The sequence below is a fragment of the Cystoisospora suis genome (genome assembly GCF_002600585.1).
Source record: "Cystoisospora suis strain Wien I chromosome Unknown contig_2595, whole genome shotgun sequence".
In the NCBI taxonomy this organism is placed as follows: domain Eukaryota; phylum Apicomplexa; class Conoidasida; order Eucoccidiorida; family Sarcocystidae; genus Cystoisospora; species Cystoisospora suis.
In genome coordinates, this window is record NW_027155393.1 from 17,070 (window position 1) to 35,000 (window position 17,931).

The following is a 17,931-nucleotide window of genomic DNA, read 5'->3' on the forward strand; positions in this document are numbered from 1 at the left end:
TAGTCTCGTAGTGGCAAGGACCTGCGCCGCTATCGTATGGGAAACTCCCACCAATTCACGCCTCAAGTGCAGAGCTGTCCACCGCCGATCTTGCAAGCGACGCTCTGCCAGAACACGTCGTACCCTCCTACCCGCGTCCGCCACCCCTCACGAGATCCCGCCTGCGTCCTCGCTTCCCGGCGGCGCCGTTGCGGGACCTCCAAGATTCTCATACGCGTGACTGGAGCCTGCGTTTGGGGTACAAAGGTAAGTGAGTAGACCAGCGCTGCCTCCCCCCCTTCACTATTCTGTTGCGGCTACACTGGCGCTCAAATTTTGAGGACCGACAGTTCAGGTCTTTTGCCCAGTACGTGCATTCGTCTCAAAATAACGTGACTAGTCTCCGGGTCACTGTGTGGGCTTTGCGCAGTCTGGCGGTGCCGCAAGGCTCCTCAGTGCATCCACCGTTAAAAGCATGTAGGCAGACACCGCTGCCCAGCGGAAGAAAACGGTGCTTTTTTTCACGCTCATGCGCCTCTGTGCCCGGCAATTCCGGGTGGCGCGGTGTTTCCCAAATGCAGTCACTGGCCGGTGGGGCTGGCTGATGCAATGGCCGCCCTAGGATATCGCTCACCGGAGGGGGGTGTTCGACGCTGCGGGTGGAGTAAAGCGCCTCAGAAGGTAGCAGCCGGCTAACCACCACCATGCCACGCAAGATCCCGGCTGCTGTGTACACTCGCCGGCTTGTAGCTTGCCAGCAGCACCCATGGTGGGCGCGTCGATCCAACGGTGCTTCACCCTTTCATTATTCTTTTGTCATCCTGGAGGTCCGAGTTGGAAATTTCTCTGCGCCGGCCTCTTTTTTCCCGTAGACTTTTGTAGAGATCTGCCTCATTGTCTGTAGCATTTAGGGGAGTCCGCCTTACGGCTTAGCAGCCTGGAGCAGTACCACGGGTTGCCAGCGTCAGGTGTGGCTCCGTTGCTTTTCACCTTGTATGCCCTTGGCGGACTCTTTCTCCCCTCTTATCTCATTTGCCTGTGGAAAAACCTCTGAGTTTTTTCGTAGTCTTTATCCTTTCATTTGATCTTCTTGTTTTCCCGTGCATCAGTCTTTCCCCGTTTATTTCAGTCTGGAAGTCGCCATGGCACTCTCAAGTAGGAAGCCCCCGGGGTCTGGTTTTGTGGCTAATTGCGCCTTCGCCCCAGAGGCCCTGGCTGCAGTGTCACACCGTAACTCGCGCGGCTTCTTCGTTTCGTTTTCTCTTTTTGTCTGTGTTCTTTCGAGTGTTTTCCTGGTCTGTTCACATACTACGTTGCACCTGTCGCCGCATACCGTCGTTGCATCGGCCACCGCAGCCGAAGGTGGTCTGGCTAGCAGCGTCTCTGAGCGGTCCAACTACATGGCTCGGTTCAACATCCCTGCCCACCATGTCGATCTCATTTGGACTAAGTCAGGCACCCACTCTTTCTCTAAGGCAGGGATCAACTACACCTGGAACGAGCGTGAGTCAGGGCATGCGGTGCAGACCGGTTGTTACCCGGTGTGAGCCCTCTAACTTTCCGCGTTCGTGTGCTCGCCGTGTTCAGCCCCGTGACGCGGCTGACGTTCTCGGCGTAGTAAGGCCTAGCGTTTTCTGTTGGTTTCTAATGCATGTGAGTGTGTGCTCGTTTGCTTCACTGCGTGCTATGGAGTCTAGGTGCACGTGGGACGAAGGACACGAAGTCTAGAGAGCTTTCCGTTGTACGAGTCTTATTTTGAATTAAATCGTAGTAGGGTACTTTTCTGAGAAATCCATGTACCGCACTCGGACGGTATGCTGTAGCTTTGCTTGTACGCGTGGCTGTCGTCATGAGTGCTACATTTTTGCCTAGTTAGAATATGCCTGAAGCAGTATAGTTTAACATGCTGTTTCGGCATGATACGCGTGTAGATGCGGTGCGAGCCCGTGGGTCAGCGTAGTCACCCGCAGTGTTGCAGTGTTCTTTTCTCGCGTGCATGCATAACTAACTGCTGCCCTCAAACACAGCATGTGTGTGCGTGTGGGTGTGTGCTTTCTTTTCAGGAAAGACAAATATTGGAGTGTATGCCGGATATTCGGAGTTATACGACGGCTCTACTTCTCAGTACTGCACTCTTCCAGAAGCAAAAGTAGATACGCAAGCAACAGTAGGGCGTCGTGTCATGGCAGCTGGTGCATGCCCGAACTTCGGCAAAGTCATAGCATTCACGAATAGAGAAGGTTCTCCAAGGACAGATTTGAAACGGTGGCAAAATGAAATTCATGCAGTTGTTATGCCTCATTCGACAAAGGGATGTGCGAGCGAAGCCTCTCCAGGTGCATCAGAAGTCCCGAAGGCGCAGGAGGGTTTTGCTATGTACGCAGGGTATATGACACATTGCCCCTTCAACAGCGGTGTGTATGAGAAAGATATGATTACAGATACGGAGTACGATCCTACTGTATGTAGTTTCGTCACAGCTAAGAACCCACTTCGTTTTTTGGATACAACAACGCCACAACAAGGACAAACCTATACACCTTTCGCTTTCCATGGTAACGGAGGATATGACGGATATGATTATGCTGGACAAACAAAGCACGTAGGGTGCCCGCCCTACAGTGCCCCAAGGAAAACATCTCCAATGAAAGACCGTTCTTGGATCACGGATGCTTTCGAATGCAGTCGTCTGAGTTCATGCACAAATCATTGCTGGCCATTCAAATCCGGGGGCCATTGCTTTAGAAGCCTTCCAGCCCAGTTCAACGTCGAAACAAAGGAGTGTCGGTTGCTCGGATACCATACACAAGATTATCGACTCCCGCAGTGCGCTGAGAATGATACCTCCGATGCAAGTCAATTCTATTGCGTCCGACCCATCAAGACAAAGGAAACATCGGCTTATGCCTACGTCACCGGCCACACCCGTCCGGATTTCGAGACCAAATGCCGTAAGTCTAAACCCGGTGCCCCTCAGCGTGCAATTTCTTTCCGTCCCACAGAGAGACGACACATGTGCAGGTATTCAGATTTGCATTCTGCGTACACAGGTGGCGGTGCATGGGGGCTCTTTCTAGGCATTCCGTATGTGTGTGTGTGTCTGACGAGGCCGCGGTGACCACTGTTCTGTGTGCGAATGTTTAGCAGACATCATTTTCGTTCTATGTAGTCGGTAGACTCAGAAAGAAGAGGAGACTGGTCATGGTTAGAGACGTTCCAGTTGTATATACAGACGTATTGTTTATTGTGCTTGTTTGTGTGCGGGTGTTTCTCTTGTCTTCAGCGCCAAGAGAGCCTTTCTCAGGAGTTCAGTGGGGGACAACAACAGACGGAAAATTTTGCGCTCCCCTTGCTTCACCTGAAGTTATGGATAACGTGACAGCGGAGAGATGCGGACAGCTAGCGTTTGAGAGGAGTACATCAGATGATTCTCGACTTCAGTACCAAAACCAGGGATATTTATGGACGACATTCATTAGTACGAGCTGTGATATGACACAGCCTAGCCTATCATGTGTATCCTCATCAAAGGGGAAATGTTTGTTACATAGATCGGTTCCTAATTGCTTCTTCGTGAATACCAACGCAATGAGTTTCACTGCGTTAAGCGCTGTAGATCCAACCATAGCCAAGGCACCACGACCAGAGGGTATTCTTCCAGAGAACAAATGTGTGGATGTGAATTGCGGACCCCACGGGACATGCGATAAGACAACAGGAAAGTGCATTTGCAAACCAGGGTATATTGGAGACAACTGTGAAACGGTAGATAAGTGCCATAATAATGATTGCTCAGGGCACGGGACATGTGATTCAAAGAGCGGGCAGTGTATCTGTCAGCCGTGTTTCACTGGGTCAAATTGCGAGACACAGCTCAAGGATTGTTGTGAGGCAGACAGCGACTGCGGGGATCATGGGAGATGTCAGGACAAGACATGTGTATGCAATACATGCTATGGAGGGACAAAGTGTAATGAGAAGATACCTGATTGTTGTGCATCCGATACTGACTGCACGACTCCAAACACAAAGTGCAATTTACAAACACAGAAGTGTGAGTGTAAAGAGGGATGGAAAGGACCTGACTGTAGTATTGTAGATAGGTGTGCTAACGTCACATGCCCTGGATCTCAAATATGTGATCCAGATACAGGAAAGTGTGGTTGTCCCGATATGTGTATGGAGGGAGACAAATGCGATGTCAAGAAAAAAGGGTGCTGCAAGGATAATGCAGATTGTAATCAACCGAACGGATACTGTCAGATGGACATCCGCCAGTGTAAATGTTACGAAGGATTCCAAGGGGACTATTGTGAGGAAAGTGTAGACCGATGTAAGGGTGTGACATGTAAGAACGGGGGGACCTGTGATCCAGCAACAGGGTTATGTAATTGCGGGGTATGCAATTCGGGTCCTTTATGCGAGAAGGTGACGCCGAATTGTTGTGATTCGGATGCTGCTTGTGAGAATGGAGGGAAATGCAATCCAAGCACACACAGGTGTGAATGTCCACCGCAGTTTGGGGGTGATAACTGCAAGGATCAAGGAGAAAAATGTAAAGGTGTGAAATGTAACACAGGGTACTGTGATGCTAGCACAGGGAAATGCGTATGTGATCAGTGTCATACTGGGGACAGATGTGGAACGAAAGTCCCTAATTGCTGTGTCACGAATAACGATTGCGGAGGTCCATCACATGGCGTCTGTAACCCAACAGACCATACTTGTGATTGTTTACCTGGATGGGAGGGACCCAAATGTGACAGTCAGGCAGATCAATGCAAGGACGTGTTGTGCCACAATGGAGCTAAGTGCGATCCAAGCACAGGGAAATGTATCTGCTTCACGGATTTCGGTGACCGCAATTGTGAGACTTGCAACGACGAAGCATGTGCAAACGGGGGTACATGTCAGCCTAATGGGACATGTGAGTGCCCCGAAGGATTCACAGGACCCAAATGCGATGGAAATACTACTGGCCCTCTATGCCAAGGTGTTGTATGTCACAATGGGGGGACGTGTAATGAAGACACGGGGAAATGCGAATGTCAGGACGGATTTACTGGCCCGACTTGTGATGATCCTCTCAGCCAGTTCTCGTGTGAGGTCTGGTGCACAAAGCCTGACAATGTCCTGCCTGAGCCCAAATGTGATCCGGAACGTGACTGTAAGGACCGGTGCTGTAAGGCCGTGACTGCATGCGTGGGGCAACTGCCGGCGGGAGAAAGTGATGAAGCTCAGTGGAAAAAGTGCTATACAGAAAAGATGAAGGAAAACGAAGACGAGTGCTGCATGCCGAAGAGTGAAATAGGTAAGTCTCCAAACAGTAGACAAGAGGCACGACGGAGAGAGGTTATCAAGGCCACTCGGACGGGAAAGGGGTAGGTATAGAAGAGGAGCTAGAAAGGTGGGTGGCCTGGCAGCAGCAGATATATTACACATATCTGCTCTACGGACGTTATATGAATGCTATACCCAAGAAACATTTATGTATATGGTGGTGAATGGTAATATCTTTCTTTCTCGTTGCTTCGTTAGACACGACTGCCGAGAACTGGTGTGGAATTCGGACTTCTTTAGTTGGTGTATCTCTCTGTGTGCAGATATAGTTGGTTCTACATAGTAGATCAATGGTGTGGTTCGTGTAACCGTCCGTGCGGAGCCCCATGGCATTTATGGGAGTGCGTTGGGGGGGAGGGGTCTTGAGGAGTGGTAATAGCAGTGGTGGCGGACAGTAGACATACGCGAGGTTGTTTCGAGAATTGCAAGCGTGCACTGTAGAACGGTCGAATGAACCGTGTGCTTCTTCCTGTACTGCCTGCACGCATGTTTGTCGAAGTTCGGAGAATGCTGTTGGCAGAACAGCGATAAGTGTAGCGAGCTTGCATGCGTCGTAGCACCCTTTTGACGTCTAGGAAATCGGCGTCTTCGGGTCTGAGCTCACGTGCCCTTTATATCGATTTACTCGGGGACGACGGGAAACGTCTGGACTAGCTTGTGGTTCCTGATGGTACCTCCGCTTCCCTGGGAGCAAGTCCCAAGGACATTCGCCGAACTGTCTCTTACTGAGAAGTGCCTTTCTTTGTGCGTGTGATGTTGACAGCTGACAACATGGTGATGTTCTTGGCTATGGGAGGAGTCATACTACTTGCTGGAGCCGGAGCATTAGCGTATAACATGATGAGTAGAGGAGGGTAAGATATCTTCATCTTCTTCGCACTGCCTGTATGTAGATACTGATACTAGAGTAAACGTACCGTCGATTTGTTTATTTTTGGTGGAACAGGCTAGGGAGTGAAGAAGCGTTGGTGCCAGTCATACAGTGTTAATTCTCGGAACGCATACCACTACCTCATAGAGGTTGGCGAGTGTAGGCGCTTATGATGTGCTTGGGTCAGGAAGAAGATAGCTTCTATCGCGAGTGCGCGTGTGTTATACTCATGTATACATACATACATAAGAACGGGTCCTCGTATGGTTTCTATAGCTCGTGTAGTTGATTTAGCCGCCTCTACGTTCATAGACATACCACACGGTGGCGGTAAGTCTGCTGGGAGTCGTACAGAGAATGACCATCTTTAGCGCGAAATTGATTACGTCATCGGTCGCAGGAGTCGATGTCATTCATCGAGGGTCACTGTTGTTACTTCATTCAGTGAATTTAGGATTCGTTTTTCTGTTGCGTCGCGCTTCTTTCTCTCAGAGGCCAGGCTCCGGGATCGGTCGATTTCGGAGAGGCGGGAGGTGGCGCTGATGTAGCTCCTGAAGATGAAGAAGCTATCGAAGTTGATTTGGATGACTTCAAGTCACATCCAGATGATGCTGTAGATCTTGGCCCAAGTAAGTGCCGTGTTCTTGTAGACACTCGAGTACGCTAGTTGGGCGAAGGCAAGACAGAGACGTGTATCCCTCGGAGAAAAGTAGTAGGGAAAGATATACCACGTATACAGTCGGAAGTCACACACGTGTTCCATTTGTTACGTCAGCTCATCGTAGTACGCAGTCTTTTCAACGGCAGCGAGTACATGCGTGGCATAGGCTCTAGAAAGACCAAGCGGAACTACTTAGTTGGAAGTCTAGTCAGGAGAATGCAGAGGATAACAGGTAGAATGTGCGTGTGTGTACGTACTTGACAGAGCCTGTTTGTTTATGCGCAAGTGCGTGTCGTCGTCTTCATGCTTGCGGCGATTGAATGTCCTGTTTTCATGTGCTGATGTATGTGTGGGCTTGCTGTGTGTACAGAGTTGGAGTCAACTAACTGGGATGCATGATCCTGAGTCAAGTGAAACAGGAAAGGCAGCGCCGGGTAAGCAAGCGCAGTAACACCGGTCTTCTAAAACGCTGAAACGCCGGGGTTTTTGTTTGGGCTGAACGGAAACCACCTGTAGATATTGTGATCTGGGATCATCGTCCATCATCTTCAGTGGACGTAAAAATGTATGTGCGTATATATGTATTGCATGCACATATTCATAGGCCTTACGTATTCACAGGACTTACAGAGGTGTAGTATGAGGGTATGCCTTTGGTAGTGTGTGTGGGATGTTGGTTTGGGTGTATGTGGGTCAACTGCGTGCGAGATCGTATGAAGGTGTACTTACGTAATATAGCCAGGTGTCACGTGTATATATATCTTGCGTGCATGTAGCTGCTTGTAAACACTAATTTCGTTGTCTTGGAGACGTCCGCTACAACCCTACGTTCGCATCATCCCACAGTTTTTCTGCGCTCTTGTTGCTGTGCTTCGTTAGGTCCAATCCGGGCACTCGAACTACCGTTTTCTTCCCTCGTCGCTTTCTCTTTTCAACTCTCTTCATCAAACACCATGAAAGGTTCTATGGCGACAGGAGTTTTCTGTCCCCTCTTCTACGGGAGTACGCAGCGCAGTGCCTTTCCTCCTCTTCCATCTAGTCGCCTCTCTCCTCTTCGTCGTCGCCTGTCTGCTCCTGAGCATGGTGTGTTGTTTTTTGTAGTGAAGAATGTTTTGTTTACTGATGGATTGGCATATATATATATATATATTCCCGAACAGAGGATCGTGATGGTGGTCATAGTGCCTGTGTTCTAGTCGGGAGATCGGGTGTTTAGAGAGGAAGCTGTTCGAGAGGAGCAGGTAAAAGGGAGGATGGTGAATCAGGAAGGGGAAAGATTTGGTGCTGCGCGCAGCGGATAATATCCTGGTCGGTCCGCTTGAGGAAGGTAGTGACGTGTATTTTTTGTCTATTAAGGAGACGACGAGTTGAACGGGGGGCGATAGAGATCTCTTTTCTGTCATCGCATAGAAAAAGAGCGACGCGGGAAGGATAAGGATAATATCCTTGGAGAACGGTAGAGGGTTTTATGTTGTACAGAAGACGAAATGTCAGACAAGAATATAAGAAAGAAAAAAGGTGATGGATAGTGAGTGAATGTGAAAGCAACCAATGACGGACTCCTCTCTCCTACGTCAAGGAGTAGTGGGCAGCAAGCAACCCAGTGGTTAGTGTTACAAGTATGGCAGGGACAGTTAACTGACAATCCAGTATCGACTCAGCGCTCGCGCGTACTGTTTACTACCTTGAAAATGTAGTGGATAATTCACCGGATACCCAACACTGATTTTTTTTTCTTAGTCTTTGTGTCATTTCAACTTCCTCCTTCATGGTTATTTTGTCATCGTTTTCTTCCTTATCAGACAAACTTCTTCTGTTCTCTCGAGAATTGATGAAAGTTGTTCAGTTGGCCCTCCGTATTGATAGTCATCTCCCGTATGCACGTAGGTACGTACACACATACATGGGCGTACGGTACGTCCATACATGCGTGTTCGAGTATACAGCAGTCACAGTAATCACATCTGATGAGCGGGTGGATAGATAAATCACCCACCCGCTCATCATCGTCATCTCCTTGTAGGCTTCCTTCTTCCAGAATACTTCAGTCCCTTCTGGTCATTTGTCTCAGTTACTACCAAAGCATAATGAAAGCGTATCGTCTGTCAAGACTTCAGCAAAAGGCACCCATATATATTCGTCTTGACGGCACGTGTCATCTCACCTGTATCCTGTGTACACGTACATCCATACAGAAGTATGCCGGTATACATCCGCCTGTATTCGTATACACTACATACGCCGTCTCGCATATATGCATGTATGCGTATCATCTTTTCTGGTGAGGATACTTAACCAGCTATATATGCAGACGGGCGGTTGGTGGTGACCTTGCAAAGGACGATGGCGCGCTGTGACATGTAAAGCCAGCATTACGTAAACACTGATGAAACATGTAAATGGATCAAACATCATCATAGGTCAACGCAATATGACGCCCCCCACCCACTGGCATCCGGCGTCTTGCATTCATTCAAGCGAAATCCCGTCGCTGTCCAGGTGATGGATTCCTCGTGACAAAGAATCATAAGGAAGTGCGAAGAGTCAACAGACGTAGACAAAAAAAAAAGAGTAAAGGTTAGGGCGGGGAGGTCAGGGTTCAGGGAGGGCGTTCTTGATTGGATCCGTGGACAACAGTCTCAAGTAGGACCGGCGCTGGCGCCCATAATGTTGGAGGAGTGCCCGCTGCTTGCTGAAGATCATCCATTAGTTGACTTGTGAATTGAAGACGACTAATGCAGATCATTTCAGAGAAAATCAATGAAGAATGAAGAAAACGAATGCAGCAGTACCTATTTTTTAGTTGCTACGCCAACAACAAGGAGAAATGCAGCTCACCTTTTTTGTTTGCCGTGGCATCGATGTTGCTGCCATTATACCTCCTGTCGCTCCAGGAGGGCGTAAAGGAAGACGGGGAACGAGGCGGGGGGGGGGGGGGGAAAGCCGGTGCGATGTGCTATGCTGGGTGGTCCGTGAAGAGGCACGAAGAGCGAGCGACGACGGAGACGATTTTCACGTGTAACGTAGTAGTCACAACTGTCTTCTTTTGTCGTGGTATGAGTACGTGTTATCGGTCGCCGACATTAGTATGGGCGTCGTGAAAGTCGGTATACTGGTGCCGTTTCTTCCGTAGACGGCTATGTGAGTGAGTGTTGTCTTGCCTTCACTACTACCGCTGTGGTAGGATAAACGAAGACGACGTAGGTGTGAGTAGTAGTGAGTCAGTTCGGAGGTATGGATGGTCATGTGAAGCTTTCATGTAGATGAATGCTCTGATCAACACGGGACCCGGTCATGCGGTTAAAAGGCCTTTTTGCGGTTAAGCGGTGTTTTTTTCTGTCTCGGCGGGACTGCTGCAAAAAGCAGTCCGACGTTCGCGCAGTGTGGCGGTCCGGGCGGTTCTCCACTAGTAGTCTTTCCCTCTTCTTTCCACTCGCATGGACATTAGTGAGAGGATGTCGTTCTAGGATTTAACGTCCGAGCGTGCGCAAGTGACTGTAGATCTCCTATTCGGGGAGTTTAGGGATTTAATCAAAGCTGTTTTTCTGCACTCAAGAAGCCGAAGGGCTGGTGGTCGCAGCGCGCCTTTCGATGTTTCGACATACATCGCAGTCAACTCAACTGATATCGGGGAACGGGAGAGTGCCATCAAACACACAAGACCTTGTCGTCACGCGTGTCTGCGGTGTAGTTGAGCTGGCAAAAAAGAGGGGGAAAGGCGGCGTAGATGCGCACCGAAGAGAAAGAAGAGGTGTTTCAGTAATCACACAACGTGGGTGACATACCGATGTAGAAGAGAACGAAAACAAGGCGCAGAGTTCGGTAACGGCAGAAACAAATTGTTGTGTAGCGGGATAGAGAGGAGAAAGGACTAAGCNNAGAAAGGACTAAGCGGTGGGGACGCTGCAGGCTAGTAGAAAGCAGTGGCCGTTACGAAGTTAACAGCAGATTGAACGCGGTCGAGTGCCGGACGCGTTTGAGCGGAGCAGATCGGGAAGGGGGCGTTACCAACACAAAAAGTGGTTTGGAGAAGCGGAGGTACGAAACGTCTAAGGAACGGGTACGTCCGAGGTAGGGCAGCGAACGGCGTTAGAGTAGGGGATCAGGTAGACTCGATAGCAGAACAGAAAAAACTGGCTGCACGTGTGCAATCCACGGTAAGCAGCACTGTTTCGTCTTCACTTTACCACGCACGCTTCGCAACGGTACCCACACGCAGGAGGAATAATTAGTAGTGGCTGGAAAGGTTACCCGTAGTTGTCATTTTTTGTCAGTCCTTTTCGTGCATCGTTCTCAACTCCTCAGGAAGGAGCATTTGCTCTTAACATCCCGGGGAACAGGCCTCTGCACCTGAACCCTAAGATCACCTTTATCATTTTTCGCTCTACACGTGCTGTAACGCACGTAGCTGTTACATCATACTATTCTCACGTTCTTCATGTATAGCTGTTTTCGTGTAATCAAGTCATCCATAAAGGCTTGCACTTAGTCACCGGCTGCGCCTCGGCGCGTAGGCTTATTGACCTGTGACCGCCCCCTCCTGTACTGAGTGAGCTTTGCTTCTCGGAAAGCGTAGAACGGAGAGTCAAGCCACCTTGAGGACGTCCTAGTCCAGGACTGGGCAGGGGAAAACAAGAATAAGAGAACAACGTGTTCAGGGGAGGGAGCGCGGGCGCGGCTCAGTAGTAAAATTATACTTTACTTCTGAGCCGTGCCCCTACTTGAAAAAAACGTACAGTTCTCCTCAGGAGTTTGACGAACTCCGCCGAGCGAGGGGAAGCACACTCGCGTGCCCGTTTACCCTCGTGACGGGTTCCGTTGTGGCTACCTTTTTTTGTACCCCGGCTATTGCGTTATCAGGAAGGCTTTGTCGAGGTTTATACGCTGGAGGGGTATATGTTCACCGTAGTCGTATGTGTCACCAGGGTGGGCCGTGCAGGTGATCTTCCCCGTCTGTGCCTCCGCACTGTACTGCACGCATACTCTAGTTGCCCAAGTGCCCTCTCTTGCGGCTACCCGGTCCTGCTTCCCCATGCGGGGTAGCGAGAGCTGCCCACTGTACAGACTCGACTGATAAGGCAGCATAGACGCGTGGAGATCTCCGGTTTGCACCCCCCCGCAGTTGGTGCAATCCCACACTTGCAACTGCAGCAGCATGGTGGGACAACGGCGGAGGCCTCGAGCGAGATGGACCGAACAACAACTCGTCCAGGCTGGGAGAGGCCATAGCACATTATATTGTGGCATATACCTGCTCATACACTGCTCCTGGACAAGGCAAATGCTCGCGGGGAAACGCCACTTGGAGTGGCAGACGTGGTTGGTAAAGCGTGTGTTGACCACACGCGTACGCACTCTGGCAAAGGTGGCGTGTCTGAGAAACTGCGGTTGAACCCTGCTTGCAGCCCTCTGTAGACGGCGAACTACTCAATACTGGCTCCCTTGGTACGGCGTATGTAACCTGAGTCCTGTCTACGGTACGGAAGACAGTCGTAAGCTTTTGTGCATCACGCATTAGAAGCTCTGACCGCAACGGTCTCCTTTTTCATCGTGTGCTCATGTGGGTCTTCAGAAATCCCTTAGACAGAAACTGGGAACCGTCACCAGTTTGTAAGACCGTAGATGGTGCATGCATTCCTAGTGTCACCTGCCCCAAGTGAATTTTCCTAGGCTACGCTACCCAATAGTTTTCGTTTGAGGTACTGCAGGTCGTGTTCGTACACGAAGTACTGCCTCTTCCTTGCCTGCCCTTTCCAACACCTGGCTCGGAGAATTTTGCAGTTCACACCTCAACTCCCCAGCACGCGGGACACGCTGCAGTGGCCCGAGGCTGTGCATCAGTCTCTCAGCGGTGTGCGCAGTGCGCATCGATGCGATATCTTTACGTTCTTGCCGAGGAACGTTCGAGCCTGTAGTCTGATTACGATGGCGGCCAGCATAAAAAAAGCTGTGTTGATCAGACTCACAGCAGTGATTACGCAGGAGGTTATGAATGACATTGCTAGCGGCGTTCTGAGAGACAGATTCAACTCACAACTAGGCGCCCGCAGAAGCGAAGTCGGGTCGTTAGTAGAGAGGAGGGAAGACCTTTTTTGTACATCAATAAATTTCTGGACAAGATGAGAAGCCGGCTCGACCTCCTGTGCGTCCTTTGCCGCCAGCCACCTTGTTGCGGTGTGGCCAGTACTGGCCATTGTACAACCAGTCCTCCTCGCCTGTTACTACATTGACCTTCCTCTCAAACCAAAGCGGTTTCCAGGATTCCTCGCCGTCCTTCATTTGCCGCGCGGCGCTACGCTGCTTCTCTTCCAGACGCACCTTTTCTGCTTGGGCGGCCGTCGAATCTCCCTCCTCGTACTTGCGCTGGAAACACGCCCGCACACGAGTAACGTTTTCTTCTTGCAGGACCACCCGGGACCCCACACACGCAGGGGAGGACCGCGGATGGCGCTTCTCCCAGAAATCGCAAGTATCTCACCCGCTAGCGCACTTTCGAACATGACAGCTGGAACACTGTCGTGGACTGGGATCCTAAGACTGCCACATCCCCCTCTTCAGAGGCATGTCCGCCAGACAAGTCTGGCAGTACGGCCTGCAGTCGCGGGTGATACACACCGACACGCCTGAAGGGCCGCCAAGTGTAACGACTTCTTCGTTTGCTGGTTGGATGTAAACATAGCCATCTCACAATGCTGAGGAGGCCGGAACTCATCGACTTGGCACTCAAGAAAGGAACTTCGGCTTGCTTCAGCCCAGCCGGACAGCTGATTGTTTTTTCCAGCCACGGTCACATATAGCGTGATTTGTACCAGATCGGGCCTCATCCGACAATCCGTCGGTGCCGCGCCTCCTCTTCCTGTAACCGGGTCTGGTAGGTAATCACGCGTCAGTTCGTTCAGCTCCATCGCGAACGCGGGCATGTTGTAGTACAAGGGTGCATGGGGTGGCTTCCGCGTCGGTTCCCACACAACAAAAAGTGTATCATCTTCCATCCATTCCTCTGCGCACTGTGTCCCATCCCGTTGTCCTGATTGACTGCTTCCCTGGCTGAGATTCCTGTCGCAACCTAAAGGCGCCGGTAATCTTTGTGAGCAGGTGGTTTGCGCAGCGGCGGATGCGGATTCGCCTGTGCAGCGCATCTCCAGCCGCCTTGCTGCTCCTTCATTCGCCACGCGGTCCGACCTTTGACTAGACCAGGACCTCCACCTGGATAGGGAACCTCGTCGGGCGCCACTGGAAGATCCGCTGCTGGAGCTGTGATAGGCATCCGCCTGCCTTTCACGTCTCCCGGCCTGATCCGCGACGATCCCGCGCCGCTCCCGAAGATCACGGTAACTTCTTTTGCCTATTTTTGTCATCCACAGCCGTCGACTCCAGCAGCCATCAATGTAGTACCGTGGAACTCCTGTTGTATCCAGAACCTCGCCACGGAGCCCGTTACTTCCTTGGCACTCTTTGGACAGCCAACTATCGCTCCGACGGCCCAGCCGACCGCGTTGCGTGTGTGAGCAGGGGGCGGCGGATGCAGGACGGCTGGTTCCGTCCTTGAAGCTTTGCCGTTGCCCTGGCCCTGTCGTGTCACCTGCTGTGATCCCTCCACTTACGCCTACCTCACACGCGCGCTCGCAAGCATTCGTACATCCATCACGTGAGCTGCTACGACCACCTGTTTGTGGCTCGGATGACACCGGGCGAGCTGTCGCATGTCTTGGACTGCTGCTTGCGGCAGCCGAGCGGAAGGGCATCCAAGAGTTGCCTGTAGTCGCTGAGGGAGCGGAAGTAGCAGGCAGGAAAGACACCTCCGCGACCTCGTGCGTACTGTGGTTGGTCACCCTCACTTCTCCAACCCACTCCATCCACATAGTGCCTGCATGGTTGCCAACAATCCGAAACATGACAAGAAGTCGGTGAGCCTATGGTTCTCCAGGCAGACCGTGAGAGACAGAATCGCAGAAGGCACCCTGGAAGAAAAATGCGCGTTTCTCCGTAGCGCCGGTACCGATGTCTCTGCTGCGAATGACTGCTGGAGTGCCCGTCAATCTGTCACCCGGGGTGATAGCCTTCTCCAGCCACACAGGCGCGTCCCTATGGTGACACTGCCATAGCCCATATGTGCAGCACGTGAATCCCTTTCTTCGCTCACCAAAGATGATGTTGTGGACTTTTGTGTTCGGGCGACTCCAGGTGTAATCCTCAAAGACCCCGCCAGGAAGAAAGAGCCTCAGAGTGACTCTGCCCGAGTTGCAGCTCTCAACATGTGTACCCTGCAAAAATCGTATGTGCGCATCCTGCCCCGAATGTATGTTACCCGCCATCGCTCCTGAGAGGCCCTAGTCCTGCCGTCCCATCCTCCACCCGCTGCTTGTCAACTGAGCTACGCTCCCCAAGAAAACAAGAAGAGTGTGCCCGGCCCGAAAGCTCCAAACACGTCCTAGCAGCACGCATGGCAACACCAAAAAACTAACACGGCCGTCACGTTGCTGCTGTACGAAAACGTGTGAGCCGGTTATGGGCGGACAGGCATAATGGTGGGCCAAGCCGCGCCCTGGTTTGGAAACCAGACGGCGCGCACAACGGCAGCTGGATAAGCCAGCAGTGTGTCCGCATTGCAGGTTTGCCCTAAAACGTTAGTACACCGGGAAAAGCTGTAGGGCAGGCTGCCAATAGGCCAATAGCTGTGTATATCAATACAGATTACGTGTTGTGGCTGACTTCCGCTATACCGCTGCAATTACGAGCTCCGCCATAAGTGCTTTCGCACTGCCACCGAGTCTGCTCGGTAAGTGCAGGGCCACTTATCTGGTTCAGGTGGTAAACTGCTCGGAATGTTATCTGCTTAGCAGGCCGCCAGTCACCTGCTGGTACATGTCCGCAGCTAAAGAAACTTCCAACGGTGTAGCTTTTCGGGTGGCGGAGAAAAACTCGCCTGGACACTCAGCCGCGGCGCCACCGTTCCGAAGCAGACGAAATCGCCGTTGTGTGCCGCGGCGTGATAGGCGGAAACCGGGGGATGATGGGACACTTGCTCTCCAATGTAGTTTATTCCACGATGAGACATTTCGTACGTTTCTCCTGAAGCAGCAACAAAAGAAAATCATGTTGGGCGGGAAGAGAACCGGCACGCTAAACACCAGCTACTCCCCGTGCGCCCTGAAACTCCGCTTGTCAAACAGTGAGAAAAGGAATGACTAGAAATTCGTCTTCAGCTGTTCCTTCGTAAACCCCAGTCTAATCTTGATTTGAGAGTGGTAGGCCGCCATTCTTGCATCAACGCAAGCGTAGGTATAACAGTCCGCGGCGGTGCAACGAGTAGCAGGCGCGGCTCGCTCACTCCGAGGAATCCGAGTGGGAATTCTTGTGATTTTTTTTCTTAGAATCAAACTGCAAAAGATGTTATGCGATTCCTAGCTACCTGGAAGCAGGGAGAAGCGGGCGCAGGCCGAAACTCATTCCACTACAGTGCGTCTCGTGCAAACGAGTGGCTCGGCTTCGGCCCAAAGAGCAGTATGGTGATGCACTCGCGCTGCCACGTATCCAAGGAGGACGAGCACGACTTCGCAACAAGGATCTTGCAACTGGCAGCAGAAGCAGGAGTCTATTGGATTCGGGCAGACAGATGTCGTGGTCTCCCCCCCCACATGGATCGGTAGCGCGAGTAGCCGGCGTGTAAGCACACGAACAGGAGCTCACCTAACATGGGGTTGAATGGTTTGTAGCAACGGTCCATACTTCCGGCGTACGCCGAGAGCGCGAACACTGTGACGTACGCAAGACGCTCTGTCGAGGTCGGCCGCGTACGCGCAACTGAGAGGATACGGGCGTACTCGAAATCCTCGCAGATGCGCTGTTCGACAAACAGCCAAAGAGCGGGTTTTAGGATGATCTTCCACGAATCAGTCACGGCTGACTTCAGCTCTTAACACCCAAAAACGAAAGTGGGTCATTTGGAAGCGCACAGCGACCTAACGCGGATTACAGCGGTGTGGAGTCGCCCGGGCTGAGAGAGGTTGTGCTTGTTGGAGGAAGCTCACCGGACTCCTGCCCCTACGACAACGCCTGAAGCAGCTACGGCAGATGACCAACCAGCCCCCGTAGTCCCTGAGAATACAGGTAGTTCATCCGTACCTGCAGCATAGACAGTGGCTCGTTAACACTGATGGGAAGGGAAAAATTCCTCATATCTGAGCCGTTCACTTGCTTCAAAATTTTGAACACACTCAGGCTGTTACTACTTGGCTTTTCGCATGGAAGCTGGGTCCGCCGTATTACAGCTTCTTGTGGCCGTGGGGGAATGTCAGAGGGACGGCACGGTCGAAAACAGCAGAACGCTCCATCATCTTCGTCAAGCGAATTCCTCTGCTCGGTAGCGGGCTCTGACCGGTTCTTCTGTTGAGCCGATGTGACTGTTGGACTCCGGTCGGGAGAGAGGTTTTCTCGATCCCCCGTCTCCTTGCGTGTTTTAGCCGTGGAACTACACTGCGTGTCCTCCGCCTCGCCAGGACCTTCCCCTCTGAAAGGTACTGGAGTATTCGCCTGCGAAGGCTGACAGCGTTGTGGTGGAAAACTAGGAGGACGCTGTGTGTCCGAGCAAGCAGTGACGAACGACCTTGCGCCCTCGGATTCAGCCTCGCTGTCGGCGGCCTCTTCCTCTTCTCGCCTTCTTTCTTTGTGTGCTTGTTCTTTTTGTTCTCTATGAGCGTGCTGATAAAGCGTGCGCTGGAGAGCAGCCAGCAGTGCAGCTCCACACTCTCTGGGGGCTCCCGACGGGGGCGGTTGGGGAACCATCAGAGAACAGTGTGGAGTGTTCCGAGGAGGCAGAAGGGGAGGGGGAAGGCCGTCATCTGCTGTCTCGCCGGCATCGCTTTCGGTCTCATGTGAAGAGGATGCCTCGTGGCTGATTTGTGCAGCCTCATCCAAAGAGCAGCACGATCCGAACCACTCCCCCTGCGCGGACGCCTCACTACCTCGGTAATCAATGAGGCCGCTGCCCGATGGCGTTGTAGTGTCCGGGTCGGCATTCTTACGCGAGCCACCTGTGCTCGCAGCCGTCGCGACAGAGCGGCTACTGTCTTCTTTTGGT

General features: G+C 51.8%; 2 protein-coding genes across 2 annotated transcripts; one reads left to right on the top strand and one right to left on the bottom strand.

Moving 5' to 3' along the window:
• The first annotated feature begins 252 nt into the window (after nucleotides 1–252).
• CSUI_005358 (egf-like domain-containing) lies at nucleotides 253–9,223 on the top strand. The gene is made up of 7 exons (XM_068065534.1): nucleotides 253–1,482; nucleotides 2,043–2,930; nucleotides 3,263–5,290; nucleotides 6,083–6,173; nucleotides 6,683–6,819; nucleotides 7,222–7,285; nucleotides 7,731–9,223. The coding sequence occupies exons 1-6, from the start codon at nucleotides 1,122–1,124 to the stop codon at nucleotides 7,248–7,250; spliced, it is 3,534 nt and encodes a 1,177-aa protein (XP_067922492.1). The 5' UTR covers nucleotides 253–1,121; the 3' UTR covers nucleotides 7,251–7,285; nucleotides 7,731–9,223.
• Nucleotides 9,224–12,777: 3,554 nt separating this feature from the next.
• Nucleotides 12,778–17,882, bottom strand: CSUI_005359 (oxysterol-binding protein). Its single transcript, XM_068065535.1, has 6 exons — nucleotides 16,977–17,882; nucleotides 16,542–16,695; nucleotides 15,802–15,923; nucleotides 14,995–15,115; nucleotides 13,661–14,718; nucleotides 12,778–13,214 (listed from the first exon to the last, which is right to left on the bottom strand). Exons 1-6 carry the CDS (start codon nucleotides 17,634–17,636, stop codon nucleotides 12,951–12,953), a joined length of 2,379 nt encoding a protein of 792 aa, XP_067922493.1. The 5' UTR covers nucleotides 17,637–17,882; the 3' UTR covers nucleotides 12,778–12,950.
• Between the last annotated feature and the right edge of the window lie 49 nt (nucleotides 17,883–17,931).